At 44.9% G+C, this 18,912-nt stretch overlaps 2 protein-coding genes across 2 annotated transcripts in view; one reads left to right on the top strand and one right to left on the bottom strand.

Annotated features, from left to right (window-relative positions):
* Nucleotides 1-6,895: 6,895 nt before the first annotated feature.
* LOC147380284 (uncharacterized) lies at nt 6,896-9,035 on the bottom strand. Its single transcript, XM_086412678.1, has one exon. The coding sequence runs from the start codon at nt 9,033-9,035 to the stop codon at nt 7,671-7,673; it is 1,365 nt and encodes a 454-aa protein (XP_086268804.1). The 3' UTR covers nt 6,896-7,670.
* The window catches only part of ADAMTS5 (ADAM metallopeptidase with thrombospondin type 1 motif 5), a 52,559-nt gene continuing 42,214 nt past the window's right edge, over nt 8,568-18,912 (top strand). Inside the window, exon 1 of the mRNA XM_086412662.1 lies at nt 8,568-10,365. Within this exon, the coding sequence (XP_086268788.1) occupies nt 9,250-10,365 (1,116 nt within the window). The 5' untranslated portion in view covers nt 8,568-9,249. The remainder of the gene's footprint in view (nt 10,366-18,912) is intronic.

Raw genomic sequence — 18,912 nt, 5'->3', positions numbered from 1 at the left:
AGGGGAATTTCCAACATGTCCAGGATGGGCCAACTGGAAGGAAAAAAGAGGGAGAGTTGATGGTGATTTTCATGTAAAGGCTTCCTTCCTGGAACTTATTGATAGACTAAAATCTTTATTCAGTCAGACAGGCAGCGAATAATGGTGACATTGTTACTTCCTGTTAACTCCATGATTCAGGGCTTGGGAAGAGGAGTATAGGAAGACTGACACATGCGAAATTAGAGAAAATAAGTAAACACTGCAAGCTTTTCACTTGCACTCCCATCCTCATGTAGGGTCATATCCAGGATAACTGCTCCACCCATCTGCTAGTACCTGCCTAGAAACGGTATGTGTTGGACAGGTTTGTGTTAGTCCACGGACAGTCATGAAAAAAATGATACCATGTATCTCTTCTTAAACAATCTAAGCAACTTTCAGTGATCCCAATAGCATGGGTGTAAGGTATGCTTACTGATTAGATAGCTACTGTGTTCATTTCCTTACTAGCCAGGGGTGAATGAGGCAGGAAAAAATAGCTTTGCTGGACTAACCTCTGCTTCTTACCTGACTGACCAGAATAAGGCAAATGAGCTTAATCAGGCCTGACTTGTTTCTAGGGAGATCACGAAACCGGAGAGCTTGAACAAGGTGTTGTTACCATGTAAGCTTAAAAAAAATAAAAACTAATTGTAGGCTTATGGAAAACAATTCCTAGCTACTACAATTACAATGGCAACTACTACTCATTAAGTAATTTGAAATTTCTGCTTATATTTGTCATCATGAAGGAAAAAGTTAAAACCTCAAATGTTTCAAATTACTCTAGGCTGGAAATTCCTGATTTTCCATGTGTTTCCAGTAATGTTTGACTTTGAGATGATTTCCAGAAAATAAAGAAAAGAAAAAAAAAAAGAACTTGAGTAATTCATAAAAGCAAGTAATATGCACATAAGTGTGTGAGAAAAGCTAAAACAACATTTCACAGCTGGTCAGTATAAAACTGACTTGTCGGTTTTATTTTACAGATAGCACCTGTATGTCTTAAATAATACACATGTACATTATTCACGTGAAGACTTTCATACTGTATAAAATTTCTGTGTGTGAGAAAGATGAAAATCTAGCTTTCCCCAACATTTTTTTTATCAAATTAAGTAACACTGATTCTGAAGCATATGCTATCCATCACAGCAGATAGACTGTTCTGTAATCTGTCCTAGGCAGAGACAAAAGAAAATGATTTTGACTTTTATCAGGAATGTGGCATATTTCCCTAAAAAAAAAAAAAAAATCTGCAATGCAGGTCTCAAGAAGGTTTGTTTTCTCTGCAAGGGGAAAGGAGGAGTTGACATAATACCTCCTCCCATTTTCTCAGGACTTGCTATACTCTCATCACGGCAGTACAGCCCACATGCAAAACTGAGTTCGAGCAGAGGGTGCACAAGCTGATGTGTGTTGTGTGTCTCATTTGTGCAGTTTCGTGCATGTGCACTGGCGTGTCATTGGGGATTGTGGGAGGAAAATGGACAGGGAGGTAAAGGGCTAGGAAAAAAGAGAAGATAGTTTAAGTAATAGTTTCCCCTTTAAAAAAATTAGGGTTAATATCAAAGCTAGCATAATATATACACTCCCTTCCCTATTTCTAAATAGGTTTTCACCTTGTTTCATGTTAAGAATATTTAATGAAATCTACCATCAATAAACTTCAAGAGTACAATGTAGTATTGTTAACTATGTGCTCAGTTGCATCTGACTCTTTGTGACCACATGGACTATAGTCCACCAATCTCTTCTGTCCATGGGATTTCCCAGGGGAGAATACTGGAGTGCATTGCCATTTCCTAATCCAGGGGATCTTCCCAACCCAGGGATGGAACCCATGTCAGATTCTTTACCACTGAGTCACCTGGGAAGCCCCTATTGTTAACTATAAGCACAACGTTTTACAGCAGATCTCTAGATTTTAGTATTCTCTGAAACTTTACACTCTTAAAGAGGAACTCTCCATTTCCCCGTCCTGCCAGACCCTAGCATCATCATTCTTCTCTCCAATTTTAGAAATTTGACTCTTGTGTGTGCACGACACAGGTGAACCTGAAGGACACTGTCTGTGTGTGTTAGTCACTCAGTCATGTCCAACTCTTTGTAACCACGTGGACTGTAGCGCAACAAGTTCCTCCGTCCATGGAATTTCCCAGGCAAGAATACTGGAGTGGGTTATCATTTCCTTCTCCAGGGGATCTTCCCAACCCAGGGATTGAACCCGGGTCTCCTGCATTTGCAGGCAGATTCTTTCCCACCTGAGCCACTAGGGAAGCTCTAAAGGACATGAGGTAAAAATGAAGTCACAGTCATAGAACAGACACTGCATGATAGCACTTATATAGACATCTAAAATAATCTTTGCTTTTGAGACAGATCTTCTGAGAATTTGCAACGGTGAGGGGCACTTGCAGGGAAGGGTGACCTAGAATCTTTAAAATGTGCATACAGGGCCTCAAGCAGCAGTGGAGCTGGTCTACTCGCTGCATCTAGCATCCGGCCACTCGGGGACATGACACTTGGGGACCTCAAAATACAGCAAGACCTATAAGGTAGGGACCATAATAGGGGAAAAACTATTACAGAGTTGAGGGACTGAGATTCTCCAACTTGGGAGGTAAGGAGCAGGTGTTTGGCTGGAGGGGAATATTTTATTGTCCGTTATTTCCTCACTCTTAGCATTAAAATCATAGATGGGGGAAGGGCAGGAAATAACACTTTAGCGAATGGAAATCTGAGAAAATATTACTTACAAGAACATACACATCCTTTGCAGGAAAGCTGTGCTGGAAATACACAGCTGAGAGCACCTGCAGAAGTTGTTCTCTTGCTTTTTTTTCCCCCTCTCTGGTTGCATTTTCCAGTTTGCACTCCAAGTATTCCTTGGTACATTTGGCTATTTCTCTGAATGGTTAGCATCTCTGAATATTAATCATGGCTTATTCATCTTTATATGTCTCCAGAGAACCTCCAGTGGGTGCTTGGCAGGTATTTGTTACATTGGGTGGATTTTAAGAGACGTGGATTGAGCATCAGATTACGAGGGAAGGGATTTTGGCTTCAGGATAGCTGGCCACTAGTGAACTTTTGGCTTACCGGCAGCTCATTTTGGTCTTGACTTTTATAAAATCTCTAGTTTCCAACTGATAACCTTCTGGAGTCGAACATTTGTTTTCCTTTGGGGAAATGTGAAATTACCCATCAGGGGCGTTCATGTACTCTATAGAAATGCAGTAGACACCTCCCATTAAATACGCACAAATAAAACTGTTAGAATAATGAAAGAATAAAGAAACAATTAATCCCCCTAAACGTGATGCCTCATATATTTTCTCTTTCTACTTTAAAAAGTGAAAATGAAAACCCAGACTACTTCCATCCAGTGCAAATTATTTCCTTGGAGGGACAGACATTAATTTTTCTGGAACATTTCTGGAATTTTCATCCTAATCCACAAGAGTAACATTTAGAAGTGTTATGAGAGGAACTTCCTAAAGTGCCCAAGTTACTTTCACAGAAAAAAAATATATCCAAGTAGAAGTTTTCTGAATGTGTAAGAATTTACTCATTGTATTTATAAGCTGAATTAGTTTCTGCCCTTGTAAATATGTGGTTATATTTATATTTATTGCTTGATATTTATGTTTGGAGCTTTATCTGTTTCCATTCTGTTATTCAACATATCTCTAAACATTTAAAGCATCTATCAAACCAGTCAATCCTAAAGGAAATCAACCCTGAATATTCACTGGAAGGACTGTTGCTGAAGGTGAAGCTCCAATACTGTGACCACCTGATATGAAGAGTCGATTGACTGGAAAAGACACTGATGCTGAGAAGGACTGAAAGCAAAAAAAGAAAGGGTTGACTGATGATGAGATGGTTGGATTGCATCACTGACTCAATGGACGTGAGTTTGAGCAAATGCTGAGAGATAGTGAAGGACAGGGAAGCCTGGCGTGCTACAGTCCAGGGGGTTGCAAAGAATCAGACATGACTTAGCAGCTGAACAACAACCTGAGTACAAATATCATTATGTAATTAAAACTGAAGGCCTAAAATTCAGAGACATGATTCATGGGAGGAATGCAGAGCTTTGGAAAGAGGAGAAAAACGTTCACTAAGAAGAAAATTCATTTGGAATTTCCTTAAATGCGAAATAAGAAATCTGTGAATGCAAATCATTATAGTTAATTAAAGTACACCACTGTCATCTAACATGCCTCTCTATCAAAATGATCCTTTGAGATTAACCATGATGAAAAGGTTAAAATTATTGAATCCAAATTGTTTTAGAGATGGTATTTAGTGACATATATTGAACTGTTTTTTACTGAAATTGGTAATAGCAACAGTAATAATAACAAATATTATCTAAAGGCACAAGACAATGACCATTGAAGAGAGAATGGCCAGCACAAACTTGAAGACTATTGGAGGAAGAGGAAAACTGCAAGAAAACTAGGTTGTCCCCTTTATTTCCTGATCTTGAAAGTCTGTAGGTCCTCAAACTATTCAACTGGTAGTATTGGTCTTAGACTGAGAGCCTGAGGGATTGTGGAATTAAAAAGCAATGGCCCAATATAAATTTCCACTAACAGTGTAGGAGGGTTCCCCTTTCTCCACACCCTCTCCAGCATTTAATGTTTGTACACTTCTGATGGTGGCCATTCTGAGTGGAGTGACAGAGGGTGGGGGAGTGGTGAAGGAGCTTCTCTTTTGGTTCAGATGGGAAAGAATCTGCTTGTAATGCAGGAGAGAGTTCAGTCCCGAGGTTGGGAAGATCCTCTGGAGAAGGAAATGGCAAGCCAGTCCAGTATTCTTGCCTGGAGAATTCCATGGACAGAGGAGCCTGGTGGGCTACAGTGTATGGGATGGCAAAGAGTTGGACATGACTGAGTGACTAATACTTATTTACTTATTCTGACTGGTGTGAGGTGATATCTCATTGTTGTTTTGATTTGAATTTCACAGCTATCGTGGAGAACAGTATGGAGAGTCCCTAAGAATCTAAAAATAGAGCTACTATATGATCAAGTAATCCCATTGCTGGGCATATAGCCACAGAAAAGCAAGATTCTAAAGGACATATGCACCCCAATGTTCCTCACAGCACTATTTAAAACAGTGAAGACATGGAAGAAACCTAATGGTCCATCAACAGATGAATGGATAAAAAGAATGAAATAATGCCATTTGAGGCCACATGGATGAACCCGGAGGTTATCATACTTAACGAAGTAAGTCAGAGAGATAAAGACAAATATCATAGATATCGCTTTCATGCTGCTGCTGCTAAGTCGCTTCAGTCGTGTCTGACTGTGTGACTCCATAGACGGCAGCCCACCAGGCTCCCCTGTCCCTGGGATTCTCCAGGCAAGAACACTGGAGTGGGTTGCCATTTCCTTTTCCAATGCATGAAAGTGGAAAGTGAAAGTGAAGTCGCTCAGTCATGTCCGGCTCTTAACAATGCCATGGACTGCAGCCCACCAGGCTCCTCTGTCCATGGGATTTTCCAGGCAAGAGTACTGGAGTGGGGTGCCATTGCCTTCTCCAATCACTTTTATGAAGAACCTTTAAAAAAAAGTCACAAGAACTTATTTACTAGATTCAGACTTAGAGAATGAATTTATGGTTAGTAGGGGATAACAGCTGGAGGAGGGTTAGCCTGGGAGATTGACATGTATACATTGCTACATTTAAAATAGATAACCAACAAAGATCTACTCTGTAGGATCTCTGCTCGATACTCTGTAATAACCTAAATAGGAAAATAATTTGAACAAGAATAAATACATGTGTAAGTATAACTGAATCACTTTGCTGTACACCTGAAACTAACACATTTTTAATCAACTATGTATGTGTCTATGTGCGTATGTGTGTGCTCAGTCACATCCTACTCTTTTTGACCCATAGATTGTAGCTTGCCAGGCTTCTCTCTCCATGAAATTTTCTAGGCAAGAATTCTGAGGTGGGTTGTCATTTCCTTCTCCAAGGGATCTTCCCAACCTACATCTCTTTCATCTCCTGTAATAACAGGCAGATTCTTTAGTGCTCACCAGCTGGGATTCAACTATACTCCAATATAAAATTTTAAAAATAAAAATTTAAAGGCAATGACCTTCAGCAATAGTAACTTCTTCCCAGATGTTGTGGTATTTCAGAATCCACTAGGGGTTATAGAGTGGTCCAGAAATCCCAAGGATCATTATAATCATTACAATGATAAGTGAGAGCTAACTCAGAGGTGTTTCACCCCTCCTCTCCTACGACTCCAGAGGGTGCTCCAGGCGCAAGGCAGTGGGCATCACTGCTGGGCAATTCTGGCATTCTCAGCTTCATTGCTCCTCCGAGGACCTGAATCCAATTCAGGACCCTCCTGATTCCCTGAAAAAGTGATTAAATCTCTTGGCAAGGATACAAGAAACCATCAGCAGCTTGGCCTACACAGAGGTGCCCCTGCTATCCTTGGCATGCATCGCCTGTGAATTTAAGGTAGAAAGTAGATTCATTTTTCACTGATGTATTCATTAATTCGCCTAGGAATAATGGGGAAGGAAGATGCTCTTGTCCCTACAGTAGACCTTTTAATCATTATCAGTAGTGGTTAAAATATTTTTCCAGTGGTCATGTATGGATGTGAGAGTTGGACTGTAAAGAAAGCTGAATGCCGAAGAATAGATAACTTTTGAACTATGGTGTTGGAGAAGACTCTTAAGAGTCGCTTGAACTGCAAGGAGACCCAACCAGTCCAACCTAAAGGAGATCAGTACTGAATGTTCATTGCAACGACTGATGTTGAAGCTGAAACTCCAGTACTTTGGCCACCTGATGTGAAGAACTAACTCATTTGGAAAGACTCTGATGCTGGGAAAGATTGAAGGCAGGAGGAGAAGGGAATGACAGAGGATGAGATGGTTGGATGGCATCACCAACTCAATGGACGTGAGTTTGAGTAAACTCCAGGAGCTGGTGATGACCAGGGAGGCCTGGCGTGCTGCAGTCCGTGGGGTGGCAAAGCGTCAGATACGACTGAGTGACTGAACTGAACTGAACTGAGTGGTTAGAAAGTCGTTGGATTTTCCTTTTTTTCTTTTCTTTCTTTTTTCTTTTTTTCTGCTAGATTTTATAATTTGAGGAAAGAAAGAGGAGGGACAAATAAAGTTGCAGTCACAATGCTGCTCACATACTAACACCAATTGGCACCCTTCCTTCCAAAAAACAGTCTTCTTTTTCACCTAAGGAATTTCTAAGAATGATAGTATGTTAGGACCAAGGATGGTGAGTGGTTGTTTTAAGAGAAATAAATATAAATATGGGTATTTATGGGCTTCCCTGGTGGTTCAGCTGGTAAAGAATCCACCTGCAAGGTGGGAGACCTGGGTTCGATCCCTGGGTTGGGAAGATCCCCTGGAGAAGGGGAAGGCTACCCATTCCAGTATTCTGGCCTGGAGAATTCCATGGAAGAAGTCCCTGGGGTCGCAAAGAGTCGGACACAGTTGAGCAACTTTCACTTCACTTCACTCATGGGTATTTATCGTGTAAGTATTATTTTAGCTGAAGGAAGAAGTGAAGTGTGGGTACATTATTTTTTTAATCTTATGGGGGGAGGAAATGAGTTAACGCTTTCAACCTGGCCGTCAGCAAGCAAAGCAAAGGAAGTTCCAGTCATCTGGGATTGAGTGACAGATTGCGGGCGCGGATGAAACGCGCGCTGGAGAAAGGGGGGAGCGCGCGGCTAGCACACAAAGGCGAGGAGTTCCCAGGCCTCCCGCGGCCCTGCCCGGGGACACCGCAGCGGCGCGCCAGCTGCCCGGCCCCTCTGCTGGAGGCTGGGAGAAGTTAGTCACCCGAAACCCTAGCCTAGCGGGCATCCGAAAGCGACAGCGAAGAGTCTGGGGAATGTGGAGGGAGGAGATTGGTACCGGGAGCGCAGGGCGAGGGGGTGCACGGGAAGCCGAAAGCCCTTGGCTGGTGGATGCGCTGCTGCAAGGTCTGCGAGGCCGGCGCGCACCGGCCTGCAAAGAGAGAGGGGAAAAAACTTGCGGCAGGAACTTCCTACCGAGGGAAAGAAAAGCAGGCGAGAAGGAGGCAGGGAGAGACTTGAAACGTCTCAGTAACTTGAAAAGCACACCAAAAACACCCCTTCTGGAGATGAGGTAAGCCGAGGTTAGCCAACCCCATTGGTTGTGAAATATCAGACAAACCCCGAGCCGCTGTGGCTTTAAATGAGGCCAAGGAAATCTGTTTTGCTTCCTCAAATACTTTTTTCTCCCCCTTCGCCCTTGCTCTCTCCCTCCTCCCTCCTTCCACCTCGCCGGGTCCCTTCCTCCTCCGCGGTCGCCCTTTCCTCGATCAACCCCCCCACCCCATCCCAGGCCCGCCCTCCCCCATCTGATTAGGCGCGGACCAGGAAGGGTGGGAGTGTTGGGGGAAGCTCTCCCTTTAAGAGGCAGCTTGCAGTGACGAATTGTTGAAATTGCCATTGCAGGATGGCATGCCGCTATAAATTCATTGTTCCACCTCCTCGCATCTTCACAGCGCTCGCGCTGCTCTCGGCGCTCGCAGCGGCAGACTGGGGATGACGGCGGGCAGGAAGACACCGCATCCGAAGGGACCCAGACGCGCCGCTTCGCTGGCTTGCCCCAGGCCGCCCCTGGCATTTTTGTTTTAATTTTTCTGCCTTTTTTCCCTCTTCTTCTTCCCTTCTGACCTGTTCCAGTAGAGTCAAGGAGACCCCCCAAATAAGAAAAGAAGCCGGCTCCGGAGCTGGGAACCCCGCGGCCGGCGGGTCGGGAGCAGCAAGGAGCCTGGAGGAAAGCATGCACCAGTCTCCCGCCTGGTGCGCGGCACCTTCCTGACTTTTCTTGGTGCCCCGATCCTGGCCGTGTTTGGGTTTTCCCCCCTTTTCTAGTACTTGCTGAATATTCGCAACCCGGCTTTTTTTTTTTTTCTTTTTTCCTTTTCTTTCTTTCCTCTTCTTTCCGGAGCCCGAATCCAAACATTTTCCAAAGCAACAAAGAAAAGTTCGCACGCTGGCATCGCGGCCGGGACAGGCTGGCGCTGCTACCGGGTTCCCCCTCCCTCCGACACTAGACTCAACCTTGCAAGCAAGTGTATGTGTATCCCCACCTCCCGCCCCGGTAACTTCCAGAGCTAATAACAAATAACCCACCAAGTGCCCCCCGGCGCGCAGCCCCTCCCCGCGGGCAGCGCACTATGCTGCTCGGGTGGGCGGCCCTGATGCTGTGCGCGCTCCGCCTGCCCCCGGTGGCCGCCGGCCCCACCGCGGCACCTGCCCAGGATAAAGCCGGGCAGCCTCGGGCTGCTGCTGTGGCTGCGGCCGCCCAGCCCCGCGGGCGGCGGGGGGAGGAGGCGCAGGAGCCGGCCGAGCCTCCGGGCCACCCGCACCCCCTGGCGCCGCAGCGCGGGAGCCGCGGGCTCGTGCAGAACATCGACCAGCTCTACTCCGGAGGCGGCAAGGTGGGCTACCTCGTCTACGCGGGAGGTCGGCGGTTCCTCTTGGACTTGGAAAGGGACGATTCGGTGGGCGCCGCTGGCTTGGTGCCCGCAGGAGGCGGGCCGAACGCGACCCGGCGCCACCGGGGCCACTGCTTCTATCGGGGCACGGTGGACGGCAGCCCGCGCTCGCTGGCCGTCTTTGACCTCTGCGGCGGCCTCGACGGCTTTTTCGCGGTCAAGCGCGCGCGGTACACCCTGCAGCCGCTGCTGCGCGGTCCCTGGGCAGAGGCGGAGGGCGATGCGCGCGTCTACGGGGACGAGTCCGCGCGAATCCTGCACGTCTATACCCGCGAGGGTTTCAGCTTTGAGGCTCTGCCTCCTCGCACCAGCTGCGAGACCCACGCGTCCCCGCCAGGCGCCCGCGAGCGCCCCCCGGCGCCCAGCCGCCCGGACGGACGCTGGGCTCTGGCCCCGCAGCAGCTCCCGGGCCAGTCGGCTCCCTCGTCCGACGGGAGTCAGGGACCACGGACGTGGTGGCGGCGGCGGCGCCGCTCAATCTCCCGGGCCCGCCAGGTGGAGCTGCTCCTGGTGGCCGACGCATCCATGGCGCGGATGTACGGCCGGGGCCTCCAGCATTACCTACTGACCCTGGCCTCCATCGCCAACAAGCTGTACAGCCACGCCAGCATCGAGAACCACATCCGCCTGGTCGTGGTGAAGGTGGTGGTGCTGGGCGATAAGGACAAGAGCCTGGAGGTGAGCAAGAACGCGGCCACCACGCTCAAGAACTTCTGCAAGTGGCAGCACCAGCACAACCAGCTAGGGGATGATCACGAGGAGCACTATGACGCGGCCATCCTGTTTACTCGGGAGGTAGGTCCCGCCTGGGTGAGTGGTTCAAGCCCTGCAGTAAGGAGGTAGGTCAAAGGGATGGCCTTGTTGACAGCCTTCTTTCTCCCACGAACCGCCTGGCCCCATGGGTTTACTGATCTGCTCCTTGCAGGAAACCCATGACAGCCTCCCACTGTGCTCGTGTTTTCAGAGTATAGAGTCAGCAGCAAATCAAACCTTAAATGACCAAGTCGGGCTTAGACATCAATCCATCAGGTTGGATGTCTCCAGTCTGAGATCTGGTACCATAGAGGTGCAAATAGGATAAAATGGGCTGGGCTAGCATTCTTGGGGAAATGTGCACGGTTCCGTGGGGAGAAGGGGAAAGCTGAGTCTGTTTTTGGAATCAGGGGTCATCTACTTTCCAATGAACCCAAAGGTAGAACCTTGGCTAACCTGATGTAGAGGGCTGTGATGGGTGATTCACGGTAGTCACCCTTATCTACCATCTTCCTCTGTAAATGCCCAACCTTCTTCCTTGAACCTCTTTCGGGACATAAGTCAAAAGAAGACTTTCTAAAGGAAGGATTCATTTTCTCATCTGGCTTTCTAATGGCGTTCTTACATATCCACCTTGGTGGAAACTTGGTTCCTTGGATGGAAGAGATGCGGGAGGGCCAGCAGGATATAGAAACCAGTCTTGTGAGGTTCCTTAGCAACGCCTTTGCCTGGTTCTTCAGTGCACAGCAAGCACTGCTAGGTTGTCCACAGCTGCCTGTCAAGGGTCACATCCAACTCGCATGTTTGGGTTTTGGATGAATGTTTCTGAAGTCCCAGAGCGGAAAGATCTGGGCAGAGAGTCAAGACATGAAGGAATGTTTTTCCAGGATTTCCCTCTTTTAAGGACGGAGGTAATGGGAGGGGAAAAAAATGATCTTTATAGACTCAGAGGTTCTGGGAGTAACCCAGTACCTATGTAGACCACCACCAAAGTATGACATTCGGATACAGAGTCTGAGCTGGTTTTGTGCTGGTTTTGCTGGGAGCTCTGAGCCTCGGTTTTCACAGCTGTCCTCTGATTGGCAGTTTTGAGTCATGCTCTCAGATGTCTGGTAAGAATGGACCTTGATAGCACATTCTTTAAGTGCTTGAGATCCATCCAGGAGAGAGGAGGGATTAGAAACTTTGGAATATTATGCAAATTCATGGTACAAAAGGGAACGAACAGAAATAGGACAGGAAATTCAATGACGGCTTGCAGGAGGTTTCAGAATCACACAGCTCCACCACCTAATTCTCCTATTTTTACTAAGGCACTCCTGGTATGAAGGAAAAGTGTTGATAAATTTGGAGTGAAGAAACACTTGTGGTTCATGGGGTGGACATAAATGCAAACCACATGTAAATAAAGACGCTGGACGGCAGCAGTTAGGGAGATGCCGACAGTACAGGGTGCTTTGCAAGATGGAAAATCTTTCTCTTCATTAAATGATCTCCTGGACACCATCCTTTAATTTTTCTGCACAACATTAATCTTTAAAACGGAAGAGCATTCACTTTTGTGGCCTTGCATATGAAGTGAAGTTCTCCTGTAAAACTATCCCTTTCTTATTTGGTTTCCAGGTCTTTTTTTTTTTTTTTTTTTGGTAAGCAACTTTCCGTGTCTGGATTTCTTGCTTTGCTACATCACTAGAGGCTGCCAAGAAGGAGGCTTCAGAGAGTTTATGGAAGGAAGTTCTCCAAAGACAGAAGAAAAAATACTTTTGTAGGCATACTACTCCAAAGTGTTCCCTTTGAACATTGTCATGGTGCACTCTCATTTTTAATACAAATGCAGATTCCATAATTTTTTAAATAAACATAAATAGAAGACCCCATGACTCTCTAGTTCCCGCCCTATAATTTTCCTAATTGCGTCTTAGAATAAAAAGGAAAAAAGTAAAACTAGTCAGTGACTCTAAATGATTTGCCTGTTGCCTTTTCTGGATTTCATTTGAGTAGTTAACAATTCCTATTTTCCAAGCTTTGGAATATATCAGTACCTTTTATTAGATAAGGAAGGAATAAATTAACATCTATCTTCATTTTAATAAGTACTATAAGGACATTCATTTTTCAAGCTAGTCTACACATGAAAATATTTTACATGGGCCCTCCCTGGCCTCCTTGCCAAGCAGAAGCAGTAAAGTAAATCTCATTTAGCTGGTGGCTGGCTCTCTGGTATATACATCTAACTTGATGAGAACCAAATATTTGAAAAGCATATTATCATGATTATATGCATCTAATTTAAAAAGCACAATTAATTAGGGGCTGAGAAGAATATAGCAAGATTCTCACATAGCATTCACTGGGGAGTACTTTAAAATAGAATGTCAGTCTCTGGTTAATACTTCAGAGTATGGAAACCAAGGGGAACTAAAGGAGAAATGATCTGAGATCTTCAGTTTCATGGAAATCAGATATCTGGGATCTAAAGAAAAACTTTCATGGCTGTTTTTTATTCAATGAGAAATACCCGGAGTTGGCATCAGAATCCCACTTTTACAACTCTGTTTTGAATGTAAGAAGTACGTTGCTTAGCAGCCAGACGCCAAGCCATGAAATCCATGTTTTGATGGGCTCTGAGCACTGTTCAAATTCTGTGTCCAGATGTCTTCTCCTAAATTGCTTGTTTTTCAGGCATGAAGCAAATGTGTGAGGATATGTTTTCCACCCCTGTTGACTAGCCGAGGCCACCTTGATTGCTGTGTGTAGGAGTCAGCAGAATACTGCTGGTAATTCATTTATCAAACTAACAGACTTCACTGTTAGCACCGTTCCCCAGCACTTGGTGCTGTCCTAACTAGAGAAACTTAGCACCAGTCACTTTTTTTTGCAAGAGGAGCAGTTTTCATCCCGGAGTGGCACTTACACTGGAATTCACACCACTTCTTCCATCAAACAGTAGAAATCCGATCACCCTAGGATTTATTTTTGCCTTCCAGAATCCTTTTCTGGTTCTTAGCTTCCTCTTTTTTTTTTTTTCTTTTTAAGATAGTTTCTTTAAAGACAAACTCCTAAACCCACTTTGGGGGCCATGCAATTTTTTTTAGAGGTAAAACACCTGCCTGCTTGAGAACACAGTGGGAAATTGTTTGTTTAATATTTTCTGCCCTCTGCACCACATCAGTGAAAGCTTGACTTTTTCATGGATTGGAAGGGTTGGATCAAAACTGAACCAGCTATCAAACTACACAATAGAAACAGTTCATTCATTTTCATGAATCATCAGTGTGCCAGTTAACAGGTAATTGTCAGTTAACACCTTGCTCTTATAATTGGTCTTATTTTTAAAGTATTTTTTATATTGGTGTTAGTTTCAGGTATACAGCAAAGTGATTCAATTATGCAAATCCATGTATCTATTCTTTTTCAAATTCTTTTCCCATTCAGTCTATTACAGAGTGTTGAACAGAGTTCCCTGTGCTACACAGTGGGTCCTTGTTGGTTATCTGTTTCAAACATAGCAGTATGTACATGTCAATCCCAAATTGCCAATCTACGTTCTGCCTTATAATGCTGTAAGGCATTATAAGGGGAACTCTTACATTGTAACAGGGACTCCACTCAGAATTACTAGCTAGCTATCATGATAGGGCGCCCTAGAAGAAGATTGGGAGCTTGGAAGAGGGAAAAGGATGAGCTCTTTATTATTTGCTTGTAGGCTAGATTAACTGATTCTATCACACATTTGAGTTCAAATCCCATTTAAACTCACAAGGAAAGCCTTCTCAAAGAATCATAGCCAATAGGTCAATTCTAAGTGGTAAAAAGCTAAATAACTCAGAATTGGGAAGACAGGGGGAAGTTTCAGCTGTTCAAGTTGACATTTAAATAATAAGTTATGAATTTAAAATTGCTGAGAGTAGGTCTTAAAAGTTCTACATCACGAGGGTAAAACTTTGTGATGGATGTTAAGTAGACTTACTATGGCGATCAGTTTGCAATATATGTGTCTATTGAATCATTAGTTTGCACACCTGAAACTAACATAATGTTGTAAATAAATTATGTCTAAATTAAGTAGTCATGAAGAATATTCCACAAAATCAAAAGCCATTAGATCAGAGACAATAAACCATGACACAGAGGATATATTTCACTGTCGTCTCTCTTATATTCAGCTCATGCATCTGAGCACCTCCTATTTGTGAGACACTCATTTAGGGAGTTGAAGGGAGTAAGAAAGTATCTCATCCCTGCCCACTCCAGCTTGTCACCAGGGGAGAGGAAGCAGATATATGCATGTTGTTGTCGTTTAGTCACTAAGTCATGTCCAACTCTTTGTGACCCCATGGACTGCAGCATGCCAGGCTCCCCTGTCCTCCACCATCTCCCATCATCCACCATTTGAGTTTGCTCAAATTCATATCCACTGAATCAGTGATGGTGTCTAACCCTCTCATTCTCTGCTGCCCTCTTTTCCTCCTGCCTTCTATCGTTCCCAACATCAGGGTCTTTTCCAATGAGTCGGCTCTTCGCATTAGGTGGCCAAAGTATTGGAGCTTCAGCTTCAGCATCAGTGCTTCCAATGAATATTCAGGACTGATTTCCTTTAGGATGGACTGGTTGGATCTCCTTGCAGTCCAGGGAACTCTTAAGAGTCTTCTGCAGTGCCATAATTCAAAAGCATCAATTCTTCCAGTGCTCAGCCTTCTTCATGGTCCAAATCCCACTTCTGTACATGACTACTGGAAAAACCACTGCTATGACTATACGGACCTTTGTCCGCTGACGTATGTATATGTGTTGTGCCTGCAAGCTAAGTTGTTTGAGTTGATGCAGTGGATTATAGCCTGTCCATGGGATTCTCCAAGCAAGAGTGTTGGAGTGAGTTACCTCACCCTCCTCCAGGGGATCTTTTCAATCCAGGGATCAAATCCACCTCTCCTACACTGGCAAGCTGGTTGTACTAGTACAAGTACCACTAGTTACTCCCTGGGAGGCTCACATATATGCATATATTACTCTAATATTAGGAAAGCTCTGATAATTGCTGCAACTGAGCTATAAACAAAAGCTGAGAAAGGAAAAAGAAGGGAACAATCAATTCTGCCTCTGGATCTTTATACAGGCTTTATTGTAAATGGAGAATTGAATTGGTCCTCAAAGGATGGATAGATTTTATTCGGATTCAACCAGCTTTTGTTGAGCATTTCATAAGATGCCATTCATAGTCATAAATCATTTAAGAGTTAATTCTTTCAACAATGTGCATGCATCTGATCCTATTATCATTTGACAGATAAGGACATGCATACAAAGAGAAACAGAGATAAACTTCTCCCAGTAACAGCTGACAAATGGCTGAGAGGGAAGCTGTCCTATTAAGTGGTCTCTAAGATAAAAATATTACAATGAATTTATGAAAACATTCAATATATTTCTAATAGGCAAAGAGGGATTCAGAGGTTTGAAAAGTGGCCCTTTTCCTAAGAATCCTAATGTAGGAAACAGAAAAGAAGTAGATGATTGTTCTACAGTGTGATGATGTTTTAAGAAATGTGGTCATTAAATGTCATGGGAGTACATTAGAAGGTAGCCTAACCCATCTGAGTTCAGTTTGGAAGAAAGAGGAGAATTAACCAGATCCATAAGGAGGATATAGGCATTGTAGAAACACCAAATTAATTCTTGGAGTTGCCCAGAGGCAGCATGGCAATCCTGGGAAATATAATAAGCTTTAGGTATGAAAGGACAGGGGCTTCCCAGGTGGCGCTAGCGGTAAAGACCCTGCCAATTCAAGAGACACAGGAGACACAAGAGACTCAGGTTTGATCCCTGAGTCAGGAAGATGCCTTGGAGGAGGGAGTGGCAACCCACTCCAGTATTCGTGCCTGAAAAATCCCATGGACAGAGGAGCTTGGCTGGCTACAGTCCATAGGATCACAGAGAGTTGGACACGACTGAAGCTACTTAGCACCCAGCACAACATCAGGATGCTGAAAGGTAACTTACTGTAGCATATAGGTAGAGATCTCACAATGGAACCCCACTCCAATACTCTTGCCTGGAAAATCCTATGGACGGAGGAGCCTGGAAGGCTGCAGTCCACGGGGTCGTGAAGAATCGGACACGACTGAGCGACTTCACTTTCACTTTTCACTTTCATGCATTGGAGAAGGAAATGGCAACCCACTCCAGTGTTCTTGCCTGGAGAATCCCAGGGACGGGGGAGCCTGGTGGGCTGCCATCTATGGAGTCACACAGAGTTGGACACGACTGAAGTGACTTAGCAGCAGTAGCAGTAGAGATCTCACAGGAGACAAAGGACCCTTTAAAAACCTTAAGTGATAGACAGGAAGGAACAATGAAATGAGCGAGAAAGAGAGGACAGCTACCTGAGACATCTGTGACTCACAGTGACCGATCTCATGTGGCCAGGAGAGGCAGGCAAGTTAATGAGGTCACCAGGTGTCTTATCCATCACTTTCAGCTTCTTTTCTGGAATATCTTTCTCAGTGCATTTCGTATGTATTGTACTGAGCCTGTAGATTATTGAATTTCACCAGACATACCATAGAGATAAAGATTATGCTTCCCAGGTGGCTCAGTGGTAAAGGATCCACCTGCCAATACAGGGACTGCAGGAGACATGAGTTGATCCCTGAGTTGGAAAGATCCCCTGGAGGAGGAAATAGTAACCCACTCCAGTATTCTTGCCAGGAAAATTCCAGAACAAAGTAGCCTGGTGGGCTATAGTCCATGAGGTCACAAAGAGTCAGACATGACCAAGAGACTAACACTTTCACTTTTTTTTTAACATTGTCAAACATCTTTTCATCCCTTAAGATCCAGTGACCTCCTTTGAGACACCTTTGTTGATTTCCCCAAGGAGCGTGTGTCATCCTCTTCTGAAATCCCTCAATAGCCTGTTCAGTCTGCCTCCCTCTGGACATGTCTAAATCATGTCATGTCACGTTGAGATCAGATCTTGTTTTATTTATTCACTACACTGGCAGCACTTAGTACAGTGTCTGGCAGGTTGTGACCACACAGTAATTGTTTTAGGAGTAAGTGTACCCAGGTCCCGTGGTCCCTAATCCAGCAGGGCTCTCTGTGTTTTGTGTTACCTAGCTGTATCCAGAAGCACAGATGGAGATTGCATAACATGGGACATCGTCTTTTTCAGCTAAACAGACCCAAATAATGTAGTCTCTGCTGAGGCCCACATAAGACCCTCTGTTATTGGGGGGATGCCATTTAGATAGCCAGAGAGGGAAATGACACCTCAAGAATCAGATCCAGGGGAACTTCCCCGGCGGTCTAGTGGTTAAGACCTCACCTTCCAAGGCAGGGGGTGTCCGTTTGATCCCTGGCCAGGGAACTAAGATCCCACATTCATAGAGGCCAAAATACCAAAACATGAAACAGAAGCAGTATTATAACAAATTCAATAAAGACTTTAAAAATGCTCCACATCAAAAAAATCTTAATAGGATCCCACAGGAAAAATATGAATTATGATGAATAAGTGTATATCTGAGTTATACTGATGGCCATAATATGTACCACACCCCTTTCTCCTATCAATAATTCTTCTTCATTAAGAACTGGGCAGACAGATAGGCAGACACGCAAGGCTACGTAAACCCTCTTCTCTGCCCTTCCCTTGAGCGCCAGGCTTGTCCTCATGTATGTGCTCAGTGGCTCAGTCGTGTCCAACTCTTTGCAACCCCATGGACTACAGCTGGTCAGGCTCCTCTGTCTATGGCATTCTACAGGCAAGAATACTAGAGTGGGTTGCCATTCCCTCCTCCAGAGGATCTTCCTGACCCAGGTATCAAACCCTCATCTCCTGCACTGGCAGGCGGATTCTTTACCACTGAGCCCCCAGGGAAGCCCAAGCTTGTCCTTATGAGTGGTAATATCTGTATAAATATTTAATAGAAAGTACTGTTACAAACACTGGGAGAAGCAAGGCTGAGCATCACTTTGCCACAACTGTTGAGCACCTCAACAGCAGCGACCAGCCGATCAACAATAGGTAGGGGTCTAGCTGAAAAGCCATGAGAAACCCAGATAGCGCATTACAAAGCAGAGACATAACTCTGCCGGTCTTTCCAGTAGCCGTGTATGGATGTGAGAGTTGGACTATAAAGAAAGCTGAGTGCTGAAGAATTGATGCTTTTGAACTGTGATGTTGGAGAAGGCTCTTGAAAGTCCCTTGGACAGCAAGGAGATCCAACCAGTCCATCCTAAAGGAGATCAGTCCTGAATATTCATCGGAAGGACTGATACTGACGCTGAAACTTCAATACTTTGGCCACTTTATGTGAAGAACTGACTCATTTGGAAAGACCTTGATGCTGGGAAAGATTGAGGGCAGGAGGAGAAGAGGGTGACAGAGGATGAGATGGTTGGATGGCATCACCGACTCGATAGACATGAGTTTTCATAAACTCTGGGAGTTGGTGATGGACAGGGAGGTCTGGTGTGCTGCAGTCCATGGGGTCGCAAAGAGTCGGACAGGACAGAGCGACTGAACTGAACTGAACTGAAGTGTTAGTTAACTCAGATTCCCCCTTACAAAGCACTCTGCCTTCA

This window comes from Bos grunniens, chromosome 1, assembly GCF_055505025.1.
Source record: "Bos grunniens cultivar Pamir isolate PY7600 chromosome 1, Bosgru_T2T1.0, whole genome shotgun sequence".
Classification (NCBI taxonomy): domain Eukaryota; kingdom Metazoa; phylum Chordata; class Mammalia; order Artiodactyla; family Bovidae; genus Bos; species Bos grunniens.
This window is presented reverse-complemented; position numbering and strand designations above follow the sequence as displayed.